A 19,877-nucleotide genomic window follows, 5' to 3' on the forward strand; every position below is an offset into this window, starting at 1 on the left:
CAAAACTCGGAGAGATTTCAGGCAGCTGCAGAGAGGAAACAGCCATGTTTGCAGACAGGAGCGTGTCTATGTTCCCTCATCCTCACCCTAACCCTAAGTCTAACCAAACCTAACCTAACCTAACCCTAACCTTAACCCCAACCCCAACCATAACCTTAACCCTAGCCCTCACCCTAACCTAACCCTCACCCTAATCCTAACCTAAACCTAACTCTAACCTAACCTAACTCTAAACTAACGCTAACCCTAACCTAACCTCACCCTAATCCTAACCTAAACCTAACTCTAACCTAACCTAACTCTAAACTAACCCTAACGCTAACCCTAACCTAACCCTAAACTAACCTAACCTTAACCCCAGCCCTTAACCCTAACCTTAACCCTCACCCTAATCCTAACCTAACCCTAACTCTAACCTAACGCTAACCCAACCTAACCCTAACCTAACCCTCACCCTACCCTAACCCTAACCCGAACCTCAGTTTATGAGGGAACATAGGGCTGACCCCTTTGTAGACATTACAGTTGGTGCCTTGGTTGAACAATGTTTGCAGTTTGCGCAAATGCAATCATCAAGTGCTGCTTGTTGCTGTCGACCATCCTGCCTTTTTTATTCGCCAAGAACTTTGTTGACATATTTCAGTGTACTTAGTGTACCGTATCTGTACGCCAGTGATATGGTCGATAATGTGTGACATAATGTGATAACTTTCTTGCCCAGTCCTTCGGACCGGTTCTGTGCATTGAATGGGTTATCTGCCCGCCAACTTTATCCAAGTATTATCAGTTCAACAACCATTAAATAACACTTACTTCCGTCTTGATGTTTAACGTTCTTGCAATCACTTTCTCATGATCGCTTTCATGCTCGTGCCTCTGTTTTTGTTAAATAGCTGACCAGAGGAGCGAACATGACCTGAACTTCCCGTCTCTAGATAGCGTACAGGACAACATGCAACAACTCCTGGCACGGACCAGCCACACCGCTAAACAACAACAGCAGTAAATAAATGAAAGAGTTAACACCGGATCTGTTGGCGGACTGTAAATACCCTTCCTGTTGTGGGGGTTGGGGTGATTAAAAACGCACGTCTCAAAATGGGAATCAAGGCCTTGCAGGTCAAGACCTTGATTGGAATATGCCTCGCCATGGCCTGAAACGTATCCTTGTGCTGCACGCTAATGCAACGCATCCACACAGCACTTCCCAAGTTATGTAAGGGGTTGCAACCCCTGCAGACTCAATCAAACGATGAACACTAATCTCCACATGGCAGCTAGTGTAAAGCAATATGCATTTGATTTCGGCGGTGTAATTAATGCCACCCAGACCAAACTCGCCGGTATAATCACTTACTGTTATATTACTGTGTCTGCTGTTATCTGCACAGCCTCAGGCACAAGTACCGACCGAGTACAAGGTGCAATGACCTCGCAAGCCGACAAATAGATATCTGGCTAAAGAGTAGTTGTACACTTTAAATGATAATATAGTAATAGCTGATGCTCACAGTAGGTATGATGAAGTTAATAAGGGTATGGCTGTACTCCCCCCCCCCCCCCCCGCTCTGTCGGTCTGAGCAGTTTTCCAAAAGTTGTTCCTTGCAGTTTATCCGTTGTGACAGTTGTGACATTTTCTCCCTTCCCAGCTTCCCAGAGCCGGCTGCATACTGCTGGCCTTGGCGGTCCATGAGATAAAAAAGGATTTCACCTGCACAAACACAGTTCTTAAGGACACTGACGTGCCATTCTTCCTTACCGTTTAAGTCTGGTGCTGTGTAAGTCAATCCCGAGCATTGTCCCAGCCGAAGGAATAGCAAAAACAAAAACAGAAAAACAAAAACAGAAAAACAAAAAAAAACAACAACACAGAACAAAAAGTGAGTGGAAAAAAAGTATTTATGTACAAAAAGTTCAGTATATACAAAGTTTAGTCCATTGCGATGGATTTGGGAGTCCTGAAAGTCCGCTCTCAGACCATAGTGCTCTTCTTGTTTCTGAAGTCTGAATGGGGCGTTTCGTGGTAGGTGGTAATCATGTTGGCAGTGTCCCACCGGGCCGGGGCAGGGGAGCTCTGCATGACAACTAGTCTGATAGGAGACTGGGTAGGCTGAGGGTCCGGGGCGTATTCCTTGGTTGGATCTTTGCCTCGGCAGTCGTACATGATACACGATATCAGGAAGACCAGGAGCAAGATAACGTAGCTGGCGATAAGGATGCAAAGGTTCAAAGTCACAGGGTCAATTTCCTGGTAGTTTTCCAGAAAGCCCATGGTGCCTGCTTCATGCTGCGTGGCCCGCGGGGGCCTGAAAGAACAGGTGGTGGCCACAGAGGAAGGTAAGACGCTTGCTGCAGAAAGAGAGAGAGAGACTAAACGAGCTGGTGACAGAAGGCTTGTTCTCTCTATCCTCTACAATCTCTCTCTCACTCGCTCTCTCTCTCTCTCTCACCCTCCCTCACTCTCTCTCTCTCCCTTACTCTCTCTCTCCCTCCCTGCCTCCCTTACTCTCGCTCTCTCCCCCTCCCTTACTCTCTCTCTCTCTCTCTCTCTCTCTCTCTCTCCGTCTCTGTGTCTGTCTCTCTCTCAGAAACGGTGGCTACACAGCTTTGTGGTCAACATACTGTTTAATCCCTGCCTCTCCTCCAGCCTTGATTTTCTGCGGTCAAGCATCGATCTGTTTGACACCCAAAGTTAAAATGCACTCCCAACTCAGCAAAAAGGGTGAAAAGAACACCGCCCCCTTCCCGAACAACATTACGGTTTTCCCAAATCTCAAACCCATCAGTTCCCATATGACACTGTGTTCCCGTAACCAAGCAGCCTGTGTGGTCAGTCATCACCGGGATCTGCCGGGCTCGTCATCTTTCTATCAGTACAGCTGCAAAGCGTTAGGGGCAGAGACAGGATTTGGTCTAAACAAAACGTTGGACACTAAAGTGTGTGTGTGTGTGTGTGTCTGTGTGTAATCTTAATCTTGATTGTGAGCGGGGATTGAGAGAGAGAGCCAGCTGGCTAAATAGAGACCAGAGTGGGCGACTAAAAAGCTACTCAGAAATGTTGCTACGCGGAGGCTTAAGCAGACATAGATTTATCTATTTATCTTTACGGCCACACAAATAGTATGTGTCTTTAGGATAAGATCCAAAACACATCACTGTTGGGACTCATCATTTTCTGTTGCCCACTGATGGATGGTCCGATTGACTCTTTACGGGCGATCGAGGCCCTCGCCTCTCACCGTGGTAATCTGGCGTCCGTCCTTATAGTCTCTTGTGACACACGACCCTGCAGGCCATGTGCGCGAGTATCTACCAGCATTTGTGTTTTTGCACATCTGCGTGTGTTGTGTGAGTGTGCATCAGTATGCAAAAGTTTGTGTACATGCGTGCATGTGTGTGTGCGCGCGCACGCGCTCCTTTCACAACCAGAAGCACGTGTGTGCTTTATCTTAAAACGAGAGTCAGCTGCAGTTTGTGTTTTTGCATTTCAGTCAAACTGCGAGACAGACGAGCAGCAGAGGGCAGCAGAGGGCAGCAGAGAGCGGCAGAGGGCGGCAGAGAGCAGCAGAGAGCAGCAAATGGCAGCAGAGGGCAGCTGCGGTAAGAAATGCGTCGATTTCCTCAGAAGGCCTAAAGATTATGCAGGATTTCGTTCCAGTCCAAATATCCATCAGGTGCTTCTCAGCAAGTGATTAGTTGGGGTGACAGCCAACATGTACATGACTATTTGTTAGAAAAGATGAAAGGATCATATGCAATATGGTGACTTGCTCTATCAGCATCTTTCACATCACATCAATACAAAAAGCTTTTTTTTTTTTGCTCCGTCTGCATTTTGCAATGTCCATGCCCAACTTTAAACTGTATGCTTTCCTGGTTCAAATCCCCGCGTTACCTCCGGCCTGGTCGGGTGTCCCTACAGACACAATTGGCTGTGTCTGCGGGTGGGAGGACAGATGAGGGTGTATGTCCTGGTCACTGCACTAGCGCCTCCTCTGGTCCATTGAGGTGCCTGTTCGGGGGGGAGGGGGAACTGGGGGCAATAGCGTGATCCTCCCACGCGCTACGTCCCCCTGGTGAAACTCCTCACTGTCAGGTGAAAAGAAGCGGCTGCCCAGATAGCAAACCCGCTGTGGCCCGGACCCGTCTCACACCCAACACTTCATCCGGCCCACATACTGTGTGGAATGATGGCACTTGGGCGGTCCCCTCCTGTTTGCCAGATCTGGGCCAGAACCAAGCCATAGCAGTGCCACATGTGCCACATATTTGCCAAAGGTGGCTCATATTTGTTTTGTGATATTTGGGCCATATTCACCATTTACCACACGGACCACTTCAGGGTCACATCCAGATCACATGTTGCTGAGAGCACTGCATCTATCCCACAAAAAGGCCCACATGTGATTTGGCATATTTGGGCCATATTTGCTATTATACATGTGGGCCACTTCAGGCTCACATCCATTTTGTCGGGGCCAGAAGAAGGCCATCAGTGCCGCTTCACTGCCTGAAGTGGCCCACATCCGGAGGCTATCTGGGTGGTGACTCCATATGTACCCAGCAAACATGCCTCTTTGGGGCCCATGTGGGGCCACTGCGGGCAGGAACCCGGCATGAAATGCTGGGCACGTGTGGGCCCCACATTAAAGGCCCCTGGTGGGGCCCCAGTGGGCAGCCCACACTAAGCCGAGTGGGCCCTCAGTGGGACCCATTGTGGGCCCGCAGCATGCCCATAGTATGCCCACACTTTGGGCTGGGAGCAGTGGTCCCACGCGGGCCCATAGTGCCCCATGTGTACCTGGTATGCTAGTGACATTGACAGCCAGCTCAAACAAAAAAATGAAGAAAATATAAATCATACAAAGAATTTATTGAAAATTGGAAACAATTGGAATTGGAAAAACAAAACTATATACCAAATTAAATGCTTTTATAAAACAGAACAACAAACAGAACCACATTTGAACACAATAAGAACATTAAATCTAAAAAAACCCCCAAACATTAAATCTATTTATTTTTTGCTCCTTCTGCCTCTTCTTCCGTCTCTATCCCTGGCATTTCTGAGCCACATTTTAATGGCAGCTTCCACCTCGGATGCTGTGGCGCGACTGCTTTTTGTCACAGCATCTGAAGAAAACAACAATTGAAATGTAAGTGCTCAGTGTGAGTTAGCCACATGTGGAGCATTTAGTCTAGCCTGGGATTCCATTCACCTGTTGGGGTGGAGGCAAATCTCAAGCAGAGATGTCTCGAAACCTGGGCAAGTAAAGCCAAAATTACCTGTATGTGACCGTGTTTCTTTATTTAGGTAAACTGACACTTGGATTGTTCCGTGGACAAAATTCAAATTAAACTACTCAAATCCAACTTCTTGGAGTATTTAAAGTAATGAGGATTGGCACCAGCTCGTGACCAAGCCCAAACTGAACCAGGGCTGTAGGCTATATTTACTTGTGTACTGCTAGAGTGATGGAGTGTGTCAAGTTTATTACTGCACACATGCACAACATGTCAGATGTATTGCAGACTATTTGAGACTACAATAAGCTGCTGTGTGTGTATGTTCGCTAAATTTCTGATGGTTCAAAATTATTAAAATTGTAAAGTTATGAGTAATAGTTAATCTGTAATTAAGTTGGTTAAAAAAACAGCATGAGCTGCTCTATGGGAACATTTAAGGGACAAAAAATTAACAAAAAAACTAGTGATCTTTCTCTTAACTATAATACGAAACAGCTGCGACAAACCAAAAAGTTGAGACGGTACCTGTCTTGTTGGATGGGCAGTTTTAGTTAAGTATGGGATGGAGCGGTTATACCTTGGACAACTTGTTTACATGTTACTGTCATTTTTGCAGAGGTCTGACTATATGCAGCATTGGGCATGGGCGGTAAATAAAAAATTTGAGTATTGCTTACCTTAAAGCAGTTGTAATCTTAAAACGATTTAACTGTACTGTCAACAGGGGGTTGACCTCAAAGGTCAAAACTGCTGTGGGCCCCACATGGGCTAACCCACAGAGGACCCATGTGGGCTTACTGTGGGCAAGACCACAGTGGGTTGCCCACAGAAAACCCTCATGGGGGCCTCAAAGGGCAAAACTGGTGTGGGCCCCGCATGGGCTGACCCAAATGGGGCCCATATGGGCTTACTGTGGGCAAGAGCACAGTTGGGCTTGCCCACAATAAGCCCATATAGGGGCCTCAAAGGGCAAAACTACTGTGGGCCCCGCATGGGCTAACCACATGGGGCCCATGTGGGATTAGTGTGGGTTTGCCCCTGCCCACATTGCCCCACAGTAAACCCACACCTACCCACAGTGGGCCTGCACGAGCATGTTTGCTGGGTATCAGAGGAAGCATGTGGTAGTCTGCAGCCCTCCCCAGATCGGCAGAGGGGGTGGAGCAGAGACCGGGATGGCTCAGAGAGCGGGGTGATTGGCCAGGTACAATTGGGGAGAAAAAAGGACGGGGGATAAATAAACAAAAAACAACAAAACCTGGGCATGCTTTTGTTATAGGTACCCTTTCTACCGTCCACGTTAGGGCGACTGGATGGCCTGTGGAAAACAAAGTCACCCCCGAAAAGGAGAGCCCAGGTTCACTCCCTGAGTCCACTTGAGTTGAGACAAATTTTGGAGGCGGAGAAGTGCAGCAAATATAGGGACACTGGATTTTATCGATGCCCTGCAACAAAGTCCAGTATTGTATTTGTAGCCACATTCATGATATAGAGAAATAGACCTTTAAAGCCCTTTCAGCCACTGCTCTTCCCCGGCCCCCCCACAGGATGAGCCGAACACCAGCTGAGCTGTAAGTCATGCTATGAAAAAGAAAAGAAAAAAGACAAAAGAAAAAGGATGTTTCAAGCTTCCTGGGAACAGTCAGCATATGTAGCGTATGTAGCGGATGCATGCGGGGTCATAGTATATACCTCACTCCAGCACTTAACGTTAAGGCCGGTAATCCCCCTTCATGTTCAGGAAGCTGAAGTCAAAGGTCACGAGGTTGACCCCGATTCTGCCTGACCTGAACAGGGCTTGTTTTGGCCTGGCGTAATAAGCAACAGCATGGCTGTCAGGCCGGCGAACAGAGAACAGCACCCCTTCCTGATTAATCATCTCCCATTGAACAACTTCTGGCCTCTCTGCTTCACTTGACTTGGTCCGGATCCAAGAAGCAGCATCTGGAAACATCAAAGAGAGCAGCAGCGAGCTTCATGCCTGTGAGAGCGAAGGAGGCCTCGGCGAGCGATTGCATCAGCATGTCTTCTCGGTTTTGATTTGGGGTTACTTTCACAAAACATGCCCTCGACTCCATGGGGCATATTTCATAGGGTCTGACAACACACGCATGCGGAACGATCATCGGTTTGGGTATCGATGAGATGGTTTTCGTCTCCATTTTTAACCCCTTTGCACCAAAGAGATCAAAAAACATGACTTGCATTAGGTGGAAGGACGAAGCTGATCCTGTCCTGGGGATTGTTGTGTGTGTGCAAGGGGAGGAATTGGGAAAGAGCTGTCAGATTGTCTGTGCTTGTGCCAATGTGCAGTGTGTGTGTGTGTGTGTGTGTGTGTGTGTGTGTGTGTGTGTGTGTGTGAAATAGGTGTAGTCTCTTCTGCTCGTATCTCAGAGTTAAATCTTCCCTAGGCTGCAGGCCTGGTGCCAGGGAGTCCGGCTGGCTCGGCGGGACCCCACAGAGAGAGACAGACGGGAGGGAGAGACAGGAGGGTTGGGGGGGGGAGGGCATTTAGACAAAAACCCGCAGGAGGCCCACCAGGAGCTTTATTGGTACCGGAGCCTCCATGCCAAGGCTGTTTAAGGGGGAAGTTTGTCTCCACTTTTTAACTCTCGAGTAACTTAAAAGAGGCCGTTTCCCTCTCTGGCGTGTTCAGACAAAGCTCCACAGCTTGTTTATTTTCGCAGCAAGTCGCTGATTCCCTGCAATGACCCTCCCTCCATTGGATATATCCTGACCACTCCCCCCCCCCACCTCCCTCTCCCTTGCCATTCTAATAAATGGAGAACAGACCAAGTTCTCTGTTCCTTGGCTGCTTAAAGCTACATGATGCAAGATTGGCACAGTAGTGGCCCTTCTACAGAGGACTTGATGCCAAAAGATCTTTTTTGTTTTTGGTCTCCCACCATGTATTAACTTGAGTTAACACATGAGTGTATACAGAGCAAACTGGAATAGTGCCATTGTGTCATCAGTAGTTTTGAATAAGGTAATATATGGGAGTAGAAAAAGAATAGACGTTTCACCATCAAGCCTTCATTGCTGTATGCCACTGCAACCGCTGCAGCCAACAGTCATCACTGTTGTGCAAAACTAGTGTCGTTTTAACCCGGACAGCATCCGCATGTGGCCCACTTCAGGCAGTGGTGCGGCACTGCTGGCCTTCTTCTGGCCCTGACAAACTGGATGTGAGCCTGAAGTGGCCCACATGTATAACAGCAAATATGGCCCAAATATGCCAAATCACATGTGGGCCTTTTTTGGCAAAGCTGCGGTGCTCTGGGCAACATGTGGTCTGGATGTGAGCCTGAAGTGGCCCGTGTGGTAAATGGTGAATATGGCCCAAATATCACAAAACACATATGGGCCACCTTTGGCAACTATGTGGCACATGCGGCATTGCTATGGCTTGGTTCTGGCCTAGATCTGGCCAACAGGAGGGGACCGCCCAAGTGCCATCATTCTATGGTGGGCGGGATGCAAGGTTCGGGTGTGGGACGGGTCCGGGCCACAGCAGTTTTGCTGTCTGGGAAAGGTGCTGGGTAGTGTTTCATGAAGCACAACAGGACCAGTAGAGATCACATGACCTCACGGCACTGCTTAGTTTAGTCTAGTTTAGTTTGAACAGGGACAGTGGACATTAATCAACATTCAAAACAAATGGAAATGTACCCGAGTTCGCTAACGGGCTAGTCTTCATCGGCAGGCCCTCTGCCTGATGTTGTTCGGCATCCCAGGACAATAACACAGCACACAAAAATAAACAAATAAACACACAACATAGTTAATATACAAGTAGGTGACTAATGCCTCCCTCACCTCTCAGGAAGTAGACCGCCACGCCTGTTTGTTGTCATCTGATGCCTCGCCCCCCTCGCACCATTCAGGGACCACAATGAAGGATATCTACCGGTGACGTTAACATACTACGTTGTGTATCCGCCGCCTTTCTATTTCAGTTTGTCTATTATTTGTTTATTCGGTTGTTGTTTGTAATTCACATGGCTGACCAATAGGGGTCAGTATTCCAGTAGAATCACCACGGTACTTTTAACGTGCCGTTGAAAAGCCCCAACACCCCTGGGAAGGCTTCATTAGCACGTCGCCACACTCTGATGACTCCTGACCAAAGATGCTTTTTCTTTTTACTCATTTCCTCCGAATTTGGATGACAAACACGAACCCGGCCTCCTTTTCGTTCTATCGCCAGGACTTGATTTGTGTAGACGTATCCTATGTGAATCACATCCTTCCAACAAGTCATGGAGCTGAGCCTCCCTCCGAATGTGGGAAAGGTTTGGGTTTCCTGATGACGTGAGTGAGGTGGCGTCTTGTCCTCTGGGCCCGCTCGGCGTCTTACCAAATGCTCAGTGATGACCGTTTTCCATCCACGCAACACTTAGGCGACCCCCCACGTCATAGCCTCGGCCATCTTTCTTCCTAGCGTTTGTCCTTCACTTGAATTTGAACTGAAAGCAGTCATTATGTTTAACTTTTCACGTCTAGAAACTCTGCACACAACATAATACCAATATTCAGGAACACGTTTGTGTCTATAAGGACTGATATTGTGTTTGTAGGCCTTTATCCATAACTGTGTGTGACATTGTTGTGTAAGAAGTGGGGTTGTTGTGAAGCGTCTAGTGTGTTGGTGTAGTGTTGTGTGTCCGTCACGTCTCACTCTCAACCTTCACCGCTGGCTAGCAGACATGCCAGCAGGAGAACCGAGCCCGTGAGTCTCTCCCTGCCAGTCCATAGCCTCTCCAACAGCGAGCCCTATGTAGCGCCCCCTCGTGGCGACACACGGTAACTGGGTACACCTTGGACCCTGGCTGAACCACAAGGGACTCGGAGGAGGTCTGGCCCCTAGACGTGCGGTAGGCAGGCCCACCGGTGTGTGGCTAGTCTCTGATGCCCACGAACCACCCCCAGCTATGGGTTAGATAGTGCCACCTAGTGGTTACCTCGGGAGAGGAATAGGCTACGGGAGTAAACCCCTACACAACATCAACGTCCACAGTGCTGTTGTTTCTTGTTTTTCTTGCCCTTTTGTGTGTGTCTAAGTGGGAGAGTCCTGCTGGCGTGGTGTGTGGCTGCTGCTTCTCCCTCTCGGAGCCCCCCTTCCCATCCACCCTATGTTTGTCTGTGTTGTGTTTATCTGTTGTCTTGTTTCGACCTGTTTATTGTAAAGTCACTTTGACTGTTAGAAAAGTGCTGTATAAGAGGGATTTATTATTATTATTATAACTGTTCTCAGCCGTGAGGGCGTGGTCTGGTTGTCATTAATATTCATGAGCTGTCTTGAATGACAAGTACAAGCAACAGTTTGCGGTTATGGTGGGCGGGGTTTCATATTTTGATGCTTCAATCTGATTGGCTGTATGACGTGTGTGATGACATGAGTATCAGAAAAAACATGGGTTGACAGAGGCTACACTAGGGGGCGCTTCTTTCAAACGAGTAAAAGGAAGAAAAACAAAACAAAACAAAACAAAAAAATCAATTTCAGCCCAGCCCTTACAAAAAAGTATACTTGAAGTTAATTTTATTAAATAAACTTCAAGTAAAGTTCAAGTTCAAGTAAGGTTGAAGTATATGTACTAGTAGCATACTTGTTACTAGTAAGTATACTTAAGTATAATTTAATTTAGTATATCTCTGATAAGTACTTACAAAGTAAACTGAAAGCACACTCACTGATTTTTAGTTTAAAGTAAGTATACTGAAACGTACACGAATAAGTAGACATGCTAGCCCTTGGCTAACGGGTCGGGCCCTTTAGTCGACTGGTTAACATAGAGACACGGGTTCGCGTCCCGGCTGTGGCGGTTCCCGGACCGACCCCCTGAATTCACTGCAATACTTTAGCACATTTGAATAAACCACTTTTTGGTCATTAAAGATCCAATGCTGAATTCAGATGTAAACGAAAGGTCGCCCCACTAGCAAAATGCCAAACACAGGATCAGAACCTGCTGCCGCTCCTCGATTGATTGACAGGTCTCTTAATGCAAGGACTAACACTAAACACAACTAAATCTGAATTTCTAATGTTTTCTGATGCTGTAAAATGTTGGTTCACATCCGTAATGGTTGTAAAAAATTGGAGTAAAACAGGCCCGTATTTTCAATGACGGCCCGTTGAGAAAGATACAAAACCCTTATTTACCATTTATAACTCCAAGCTTCCAGTCATGTGTGGACATATAGCGCCATCTTATATGGTTAAAAAATCAGGACTCGGGCCTTTAAAAAAACAGAACGAGTGAAATATGCCCCTGGCCCAGCCTCCCTTACCAGACAGGAGGGGGATATTACGCCAGCCGAGTTTGCCAAGTGGCCCCTGCAGGGCACACAGAGGCGCTGAGGCCAGCAGATGCTGTGGACGTGACCCCGTCCCTCCGCCGTGTCTCCAGACTGCAGCAGTCATTCCGGAGGTGTTCCATGTGGTGGGCGAGGAGCAGGCCTTACGCAATCCCAGGACAGCTGAGGGCGGCTTGGGTTCAGAGGCGGTGCGTAGCAGGAGGGGCAGAGAGGTTCATGGGGGATTTACTGTTAAGTACATCAACTTTTTATGTCCGATTTGACCTGAAAAAATCCACGAAGAGTGCAAATATACTCAGATCTTTAGCCCCGTTTGTCTCGTGTGCCATTCTAGAACATCAACAACATTTACTGAAACTACTTCATATACTAATACCAACACTTACATCAATAATAAAACACATATAAATACTACTGATACTAATACTAGTCTTGTAACCAAAGTTTAATTGTAAACTTGTAAACGTCAGAGAGGGCAACAAGGCTACTCCATAATGACTGATAGCATTTACACAGCACTTTTTCCCAAGTACCCAGAGTGCTTCACATATCGGATATGCATACACAGGATATGCATACACTCAACTCCCTACTAATGCTAATGCTAATGCTAACACTAATGCAATGCTAAGGCTAATACTAAAGCTAATACTAAAACTAATAATAATTGGCAGCACGTTGGTGCAGTGGTTAGCGCGGTCGCCTCACAGCAACAAGGTCCTGGGTTCGAGCCCCGGGGTAGTCCAACCTTTGGGGGGTCGTCCCGGGTCATCCTCTGTGTGGAGTTTGCATGTTCTCCCTGTGTCTGCGTGGGTTTCCTCCGGGGGCTCCGGTTTCCTCCCACAGTCCAAAGACATGTAGGTCAGGTGAATCGGCCGTACTGACTTGTCGCTAGAAATGAGTGTGTGTGTGTATATGTGTGTGTGGGCCCTGTGTGATTGCCTGGCGGCCTGTCCAGGGTGTCTTCCCACCTGCTGCCCAATGGCTGCTGGGATAGGCTCCAGTATCCCCGTGACCCTGAGAGCAGGATAAGCGGTTTGGATAATGGATGAAAACTAATAATAATGCTAATACTTATACTAATTCCAATGCTAATACCGATACAGATGCCAATATTGTAGCCAATAATAATGAGGAGAAGAAGAAGAAGGAGGAGGAGGAGGAAAGTGCTTCACCATCAATGCAAACAAAAATATCAGAAGTAAGGTTTCCTGAACAGAACAAAAAAGGAACGAGAGCGCCATAAACCCAGCCGGTAGCCACGGGAGTGGCTGTGGGTGGTGAGCTGTGGTCAGGATAAGGAGCAGCAGGTGGACTGAAGTGGGTAGAAGGAGAGAAAGATGTTTTATTTCTCCACCACAGAAAATGGAGGAAGTCTCTTAACGGTGAATATATTACGAGACAAACACGGAGCGACTACTCGAGTGTCTGAGTACACTCGGCAGTCTATCTAAGTGAATTTCTACGTTGCTTCAAACCTTCTCGAGGAGCTCGTGTTAAATAACGAAAACCTTGTTTACGGAAGCCTTGCGGTATCCTTCTTGGGTCATTTCCCCAAACGGAAACATTTGGGTCAGCAAGTCAGAAATTAAATTAAAATGGAGCAATACGGTCCAGAAAGTTAGGACATCTGCTGAAGTGTCACACCGTCGATGGGGGAAAAGATGTCAAAAGTTCAAAAGTCCTGTTGATGATGTGGTCATGCTTGGCTGAAATAAGAAGAAAGATAAAAAGCCTGGTTTGACTCAGCCAGACTGCTGCACCCATCTCCGGCCGACATGTTGGGAGTGTGCGTGTACTGGGTAAAGGGATTGCAGTACTCAGATTAGATACTGGGTTGTATACTGCTGTCAGCCCGTCGAGCGTTTTCACTGGGGACCTGCTTTCTTGGCGCGTACCCTGAAAATCCACACACACATCTGACCTCGAACTTTTGCTCTCTGTCCGAGACCTACACCAGGACTTAAATGACCCAGCTGATCAGCAGCATGGACTGGCCTGGATGTGGGTGGGGTCACACCTCGCGGACAGCGGCGGCCTGTGACGGACGGCCCGAGGATCTCGTAGATCAGATAAAGGCCCAAAGAGAGCCCTTTCCTTCCTGAGCGGTGGACTGTTTGTGTTAGCCTGCTCCGCCGTCTCTTCTTCTGGGTGTGGGAACCTGCTCCTCCCAACGCTCACGACTTCCTCTCGTCAAGGACCCACAACCAGGCCGGCATGTTATGGACTGGAGTGCAAGGTTTTGTTAGATGTAGAAATGCACGCTCACATATCAGCTTCATAACTACACCCCTGTTGAGGGTGGTGCTGTGGATGGTAAATGCACCTAAACTTCTTTTTTCGGGCATGTATAGCATGCATCAAAGTAAATGGTGTCAAACTGATGTGAGCTATGGAGAACAGTGTCTTTCAATGGGAAACATAATTAATGCTTCTCTGAACATATTAGCTGGTTGCCTAATAACAAAAACAACAACAATATAATAATAATGATAATAATAATACATTTTATTTGCATAGCACCTTTCATCGTCAGAGACAATCTCAAAGTGCTTGAAAGTGTGTTAAAGCAATAAAAACAGACAACAACAAAGATACTGCTAGTGGGTTAAATTAAAAGCTTGTCTGAATACAAATGTATTGAGGCCTGTTTTAAAGGAGCCAGAGTCTGGGGAGCCCTTAGGTGGTCCGGGAGGGGGTTCTAGAAGGGCCCTTCCATTGAGCGAAGCTTCATCCAAAAAGCCCAACTGCACAACAAGGCTTTGTGGCGATCTTGGACCATCACAGTATACCCGCCGGTCATGATGCATGAATATGACCCGCCGCCACTAGGCCAACATGAAGTCACAAGCCCAGCATTCTGCAGTTTCTTTCAGCTCAGCTTCCACTTCTGTAAAGCTCGTTGGCGGTGTGCTGAAATTGGGTGTTTAGCCGGTTTCTTTGGAAAACAAAACACTGTTTGTTTCATTTCCCCCATTTTCTTTTTAATCTATCCTGTGGGATGCCTTTCATCTCAATAGCTGGTCTTCCGGGTGTTGAGTCATGATGATCCTTGAAAATGCACATTTGAACACATGAAATCTTAGCCCGCTGCTGCCCAGAGTAGCCCATTTACACTTGCCAAGGATCTTTTGTTTCTGTATTGCTCTATATCCAACCTCGTCTTGCACTGCTTCATACACTTCTTACTTGTTGCTATGAAGGTGCTCAGTGTGCAATAGCTGCTCGTTTCATTTTGTACAATTAACTTGTTCACACTTCACACCACTGTGGTCTATGTGAATGCATACTTGCTGCTGCAGACATATATATATATATATATATATATATATATATATATATATATATATATGTCTGCAGCAGCAAGTATGCAGACATATATATATATATATATATATATATATATATATATATTTGTGTGTGTGTGTGTGTGTGTGTGGTTCTTCAGTTTGGGGCACTTTCGCTTTTGAAATTTTTAAAAAATAAGAATAAATTTCTTTAAAATCAGTTTTTCTTGTTGCAGAGCTCTATTAGTGGTGTGGAGCAGATATCTTAGCAGAGCTTCGGTTGTCCTACAAAATACTTTTGATGTTATGACGCTTTTTTCAAAGTTGTGACAGCAAAATGTGATGTCATGACACGTGATGTCATGACAACTTTCACTTTTTGGAGAAAAAGTTGGCCAAGTCTTAGACTTGCTAAGCTAACTTGTTAGCTAGCATACAATGTACAATGAAAACACGTGAATAAAGTGAAGTTTCTTATTTCTGAACTAAAATACTCAACTAGTAACGTCTTTGGTGATGACTTGTAATAACCATCCTGTCAGATCAGGACATATAAACCTTCACATTACTACATGTGTAATAACCATCCTGTCAGATCAGGACATATAAACCTTCACATTACTACATGTGTAATAACCATCCTGTCAGATCAGGACATATAAACCTTCACGTTACTACATGTGCAATAACCATCCTGTCAGATCAGGACATATAAACCTTCACGTTACTACATGTGTAATAACCATCCTGTCAGATCCGGACATATAAACCTTCACGTTACTACATGTGTAATAACCATCCTGTCAGATCAGGACATATAAACCTTCATGTTACTACATGTGTAATAACCATCCTGTCAGATCAGGACATATAAACCTTCACATTACTACATGCGTAATAACCATCCTGTCAGATCAGGACATATAAACCTTCACATTACTACATTACTACATGTGTAATAACCATCCTGTCAGATCAGGACATATAAACCTTCACATTACTACATGTGTAATAACCATCCTGTCAGATCAGGACATATAAACCTTCACATTACTACATGTGTAATAACCATCCTGTCAGATCAGGACATATAAACCTTCACGTTACTACATGTGTAATAACCATCCTGTCAGATCAGGACATATAAACCTTCACATTACTACATGTGTAATAACCATCCTGTCAGATCAGGACATATAAACCTTCATGTTACTACATGTGTAATAACCATCCTGTCAGATCAGGACATATAAACCTTCACGTTACTACATGTGTAATAACCATCCTGTCAGATCAGGACATATAAACCTTCACATTACTACATGTGTAATAACCATCCTGTCAGATCAGGACACATAAACCTTCACATTACTACATGTGTAATAACCATCCTGTCAGATCAGGACATATAAACCTTCACATGACATTTGTGACATGAAAAAGTCACGCTGCGGCCATGACTGCTCATGCGCCTCTGGCACTTCTCGTTTCCATGGGAACCACGTTGTTGTTGTTTGAAAAAGCGTCGTTGCTGCTGTAAAACGTTGGGTGTGATGTGATGACAGCTGTATGAGGGACAGCCATATTTAACTATAGAACATGTGCAAATTGCCCATATATAAACCATATGACTTTGAAATATGTCTTTTTAAATTATTATGAGAAAATGCGAAGTAAAGATTTAATGAATTTAACCGTTTTTATTACTTTATTATAGAGGGGAAGTTAAAAGGTCTGGGTTGGGGACAAGCCCACAACAGGGACATTCTGCCACGTTTGAATTCTCAACAGACTGAAAAAGTAAAGATGTCATCACTGAGACACAAATCTGTTTTTCATAGCCAACGCCAGCTAACTCTAACAAATACAAGCATTGTTTTTTAGGAAAAAAAAATCCTTGAAATTCCCCCTGGGGACATAAAAACCCCTTAATTGAAGAATCCCCCATGTGAGTTTTTGTATGTAGGGTGTGCAGTTCTGCATGTATAAATATGTGCAGTAGAAAGTACATTGTGAGTTCTGACAACTGAGGACTCGTCCCTTGCATGTGTAAGAGCATACTTGGCTAACAAGACCTATTCATGGTTGTTGTAACACAGTGAAACAGAGCTGGCAAGCCGCTGCTCTCATCTGGGACACATCCCCTCCCCTGGCTCCCTCCCTCTCTCTCTCTCTCTCTGCTGCTGCTTTACGGGACCAGATCCCATGTGGGTCCGGAGTACCTGGAACAAAACAACGACAGTGTTGTTTGGTGCCTGGCTAAACAAAACCTTTCTGCCGTATTGTGGTCGTTCACAGGCCATTCGTGAGCATCCTACCGCAACGTGGTCCCTGCTGAGAAGCTCGTGGTTTGCGTCGCCTCGAGAAACCGAGAGCACAAACCGTTGTTGGAGAGCAGAAACAGGAGGCCGCGGCAGGACGACGAGGCTGCACTGGAGGTTTAGGAGCTTCAGGCAGGAAAATTCAACTCCACAAAGTAGCTCAGCTGTTCAGATGAAAGGAAACCAAGGGCTGTGAGGGAGCTTCTTCCCATGACATCACCACCTCTGCAGCCGTGTCAGGCACAGCTTCTCGTTTCCCCCCAAACCCACTCAAATTGTTTAGTTCATTTACAGATTGGGGGGGGGGGAGACTGCCCAGGTTTCCTCTGAGCGTCAGCAGTGGTACTGAATCAAATGAAAGCTGTGTTTTGGTTTTTCCACCAGATATGGGGATATGTTAAAGGTCCGCTTTAACACTGGCAGGAGAACTTGGTGTCTACACAAGTGAAACGGGACACACGAATCGTCGAGGTTTTGTCCTTTTTTATGAGATTAGAAAATAATCCATCCTCACAAATCACAATGTTGAAGACATCGCAAGTCACAAATACCAGTTTTCAGTTGCCTCATAGAAAATTATGTAACAAGTGAAAGAGGAGAGAGCAAGAGAGACAGACAGACAGACAGACAGACAGACAGACAGACAGACAGAGAGACAGACAGACAGACAGACAGACAGAGAGAGAGAGACAGACAGACAGAGAGAGAGAGAGAGAGAGAGAGAGAGACAGACAGAGAGACAGACAGACAGACAGACAGACAGACAGAGAGAGAGAGAGAGAGAGAGACAGACAGACAGACAGAGAGACAGACAGACAGACAGAGAGACAGACAGACAGACAGACAGAGAGACAGACAGACAGACAGACAGACAGAGAGAGAGAGAGAGAGAGAGACAGACAGACAGACAGACAGACAGACAGAGAGACAGACAGACAGACAGACAGAGAGAGAGAGAGAGAGAGAGACAGACAGACAGAGAGATAGACAGACAGACAGACAGACAGACAGACAGACAGACAGACAGACAGAGAGCGAGCGAGCGTTTAATCAGTCAAGACGAAAGAAGCTTTGATTGACAAACATTCCTGCAACTCCATTTCCAAGTTCATTGAATTGGGTGGTGTGCATGAGATGCAGACTTCCTGAGGGTGCGAGGGTGGAGATAAGTAGCCCTGTATCCAAATGCAGTCCCAGTGTGTCCTGCTGAATGTATTTATACATGAACCTTTACGCATGTGGGTCCCACGCTCTCTTTCTCGCCTCGGTCTCAGAAGAGAGGGCCAAGGCGTAGCCTGGGGTCTGTGGGCAGGCAGGCAGGGCCCCTCTCTCCACCCCGAGGTCCAGACTGATGACCTTTATCAATACCAGCTGAGCTTTTGCGTTTTAGGTGATCCACACTTGGAACTAGAGGAGTGCGCTCAGCAGGGTGCAGATCTCCACCAGGGGTATCTCCCCTTCCAACTCGGCAACAAACGACCCCTTTTCTCGCCTACCAGGAGAAGGGAAATACATGGACAGGGAAACCAGTGTTTTTCCTGCCATTAGAAGACTTTTGCGCTGCGCCCAAGTTGATTCAACAGGAAATATGGGGAGGGGAGGGGGGGGGCTGTCAATAAGCAGTGCTCAGGCTAAAAACATCTACCCAATAAAAGCGTTCTGCTCATCAGTCTGTGGATGTGCGGCCTTCTAGGCGGAAGCGACCAAGCCTGACATGAAAGGACAGACGTCAGGCTACCGTAATATCACAGCCCCTATAAAGAGACTTGAGGTGTGTTGAGGCGTCGTGGTTTTCCTGCTCTGAAGTGTGTGAAGGTGCAAGGCTGCGCTGCTGCTTGGCTTCCATTCATAAACAACAGGGGGAAAACATAGCTCGGCCATGGCGACGCTTCGTCGGAGCTTCTGAGAGGACTTGCAGCTGCGACTGTGCTTAACCCCGCTCTGCAGACTGCCTTTCTACTGCGGGGCTTAACATGGGGAACAAGAGCTGCGTTTGCACTAATTACCGAGCGGATTTTAAGAGAACTTTTCAAACGTCGCGAAAAACTAAATGCGAATCAAACGCGTTTCCGTCAACTGGTTTGGAGCAAATAAACGAGGTTAGGTGGCGGTATAGGCTATGTTACGCATTGCTGTAATGAACAGAGCAGAAGTAGAGGTTGCGAACCGGAAACAAAACCATTTACGGTAGAAAATGGAGCGAGGTCTTCGACCTCATAACTGTGGACGTAACTTGATGTGTACAACGTGAACCGCTTCAGCCGTGTGCTGGTAGGTGCAGGTGAAGGTGTGCTTGCAGGTGCCGGTGAAGGTGTGCTGGTAGGTGCAGGTGAAGGTGTGCTGCAGGTGCAGGTGAAGGTGTGCTGCAGGTGCAGGTGAAGGTGTGCTGGTAGGTGAAGGTGTGCTGCAGGTGCAGGTGAAGGTGTGCTGGTAGGTGCAGGTGAAGGTGTGCTGCAGGTGCAGGTGAAGGTGTGCTGCAGGTGCAGGTGTGCTGGTAGGTGCAGGTGAAGGTGTGCTGCAGGTGCAGGTGAAGGTGTGCTGCAGGTGCAGGTGTGCTGGTAGGTGCAGGTGAAGGTGTGCTGGTAGGTGAAGGTGTGCTGCAGGTGCAGGTGAAGGTGTGCTGGTAGGTGCAGGTGAAGGTGTGCTGGCAGGTGAAGGTGTGCTGGTAGGTGCAGGTGAAGGTGGGCTGGTAGGTGCA

General features: G+C 46.8%; 2 protein-coding genes across 2 annotated transcripts in view; one reads left to right on the forward strand and one right to left on the reverse strand.

Moving 5' to 3' along the window:
- Positions 1–1,890: 1,890 nt before the first annotated feature.
- On the reverse strand, positions 1,891–2,466 carry LOC130119581 (small integral membrane protein 36-like). Its single transcript, XM_056288122.1, has one exon. It carries the CDS (start codon positions 2,270–2,272, stop codon positions 1,973–1,975), a length of 300 nt encoding a protein of 99 aa, XP_056144097.1. The 5' UTR covers positions 2,273–2,466; the 3' UTR covers positions 1,891–1,972.
- Positions 2,467–3,511: 1,045 nt separating this feature from the next.
- Positions 3,512–19,877, forward strand: part of tmem100a (transmembrane protein 100a) — a 21,947-nt gene continuing 5,581 nt past the window's right edge. Inside the window, exon 1 of the mRNA XM_056288121.1 lies at positions 3,512–3,600. The gene's annotated coding sequence lies outside the window, so the exon portion shown is untranslated. The remainder of the gene's footprint in view (positions 3,601–19,877) is intronic.

The sequence above is a fragment of the Lampris incognitus genome, chromosome 10 (assembly GCF_029633865.1).
Source record: "Lampris incognitus isolate fLamInc1 chromosome 10, fLamInc1.hap2, whole genome shotgun sequence".
Taxonomy (NCBI): domain Eukaryota; kingdom Metazoa; phylum Chordata; class Actinopteri; order Lampriformes; family Lampridae; genus Lampris; species Lampris incognitus.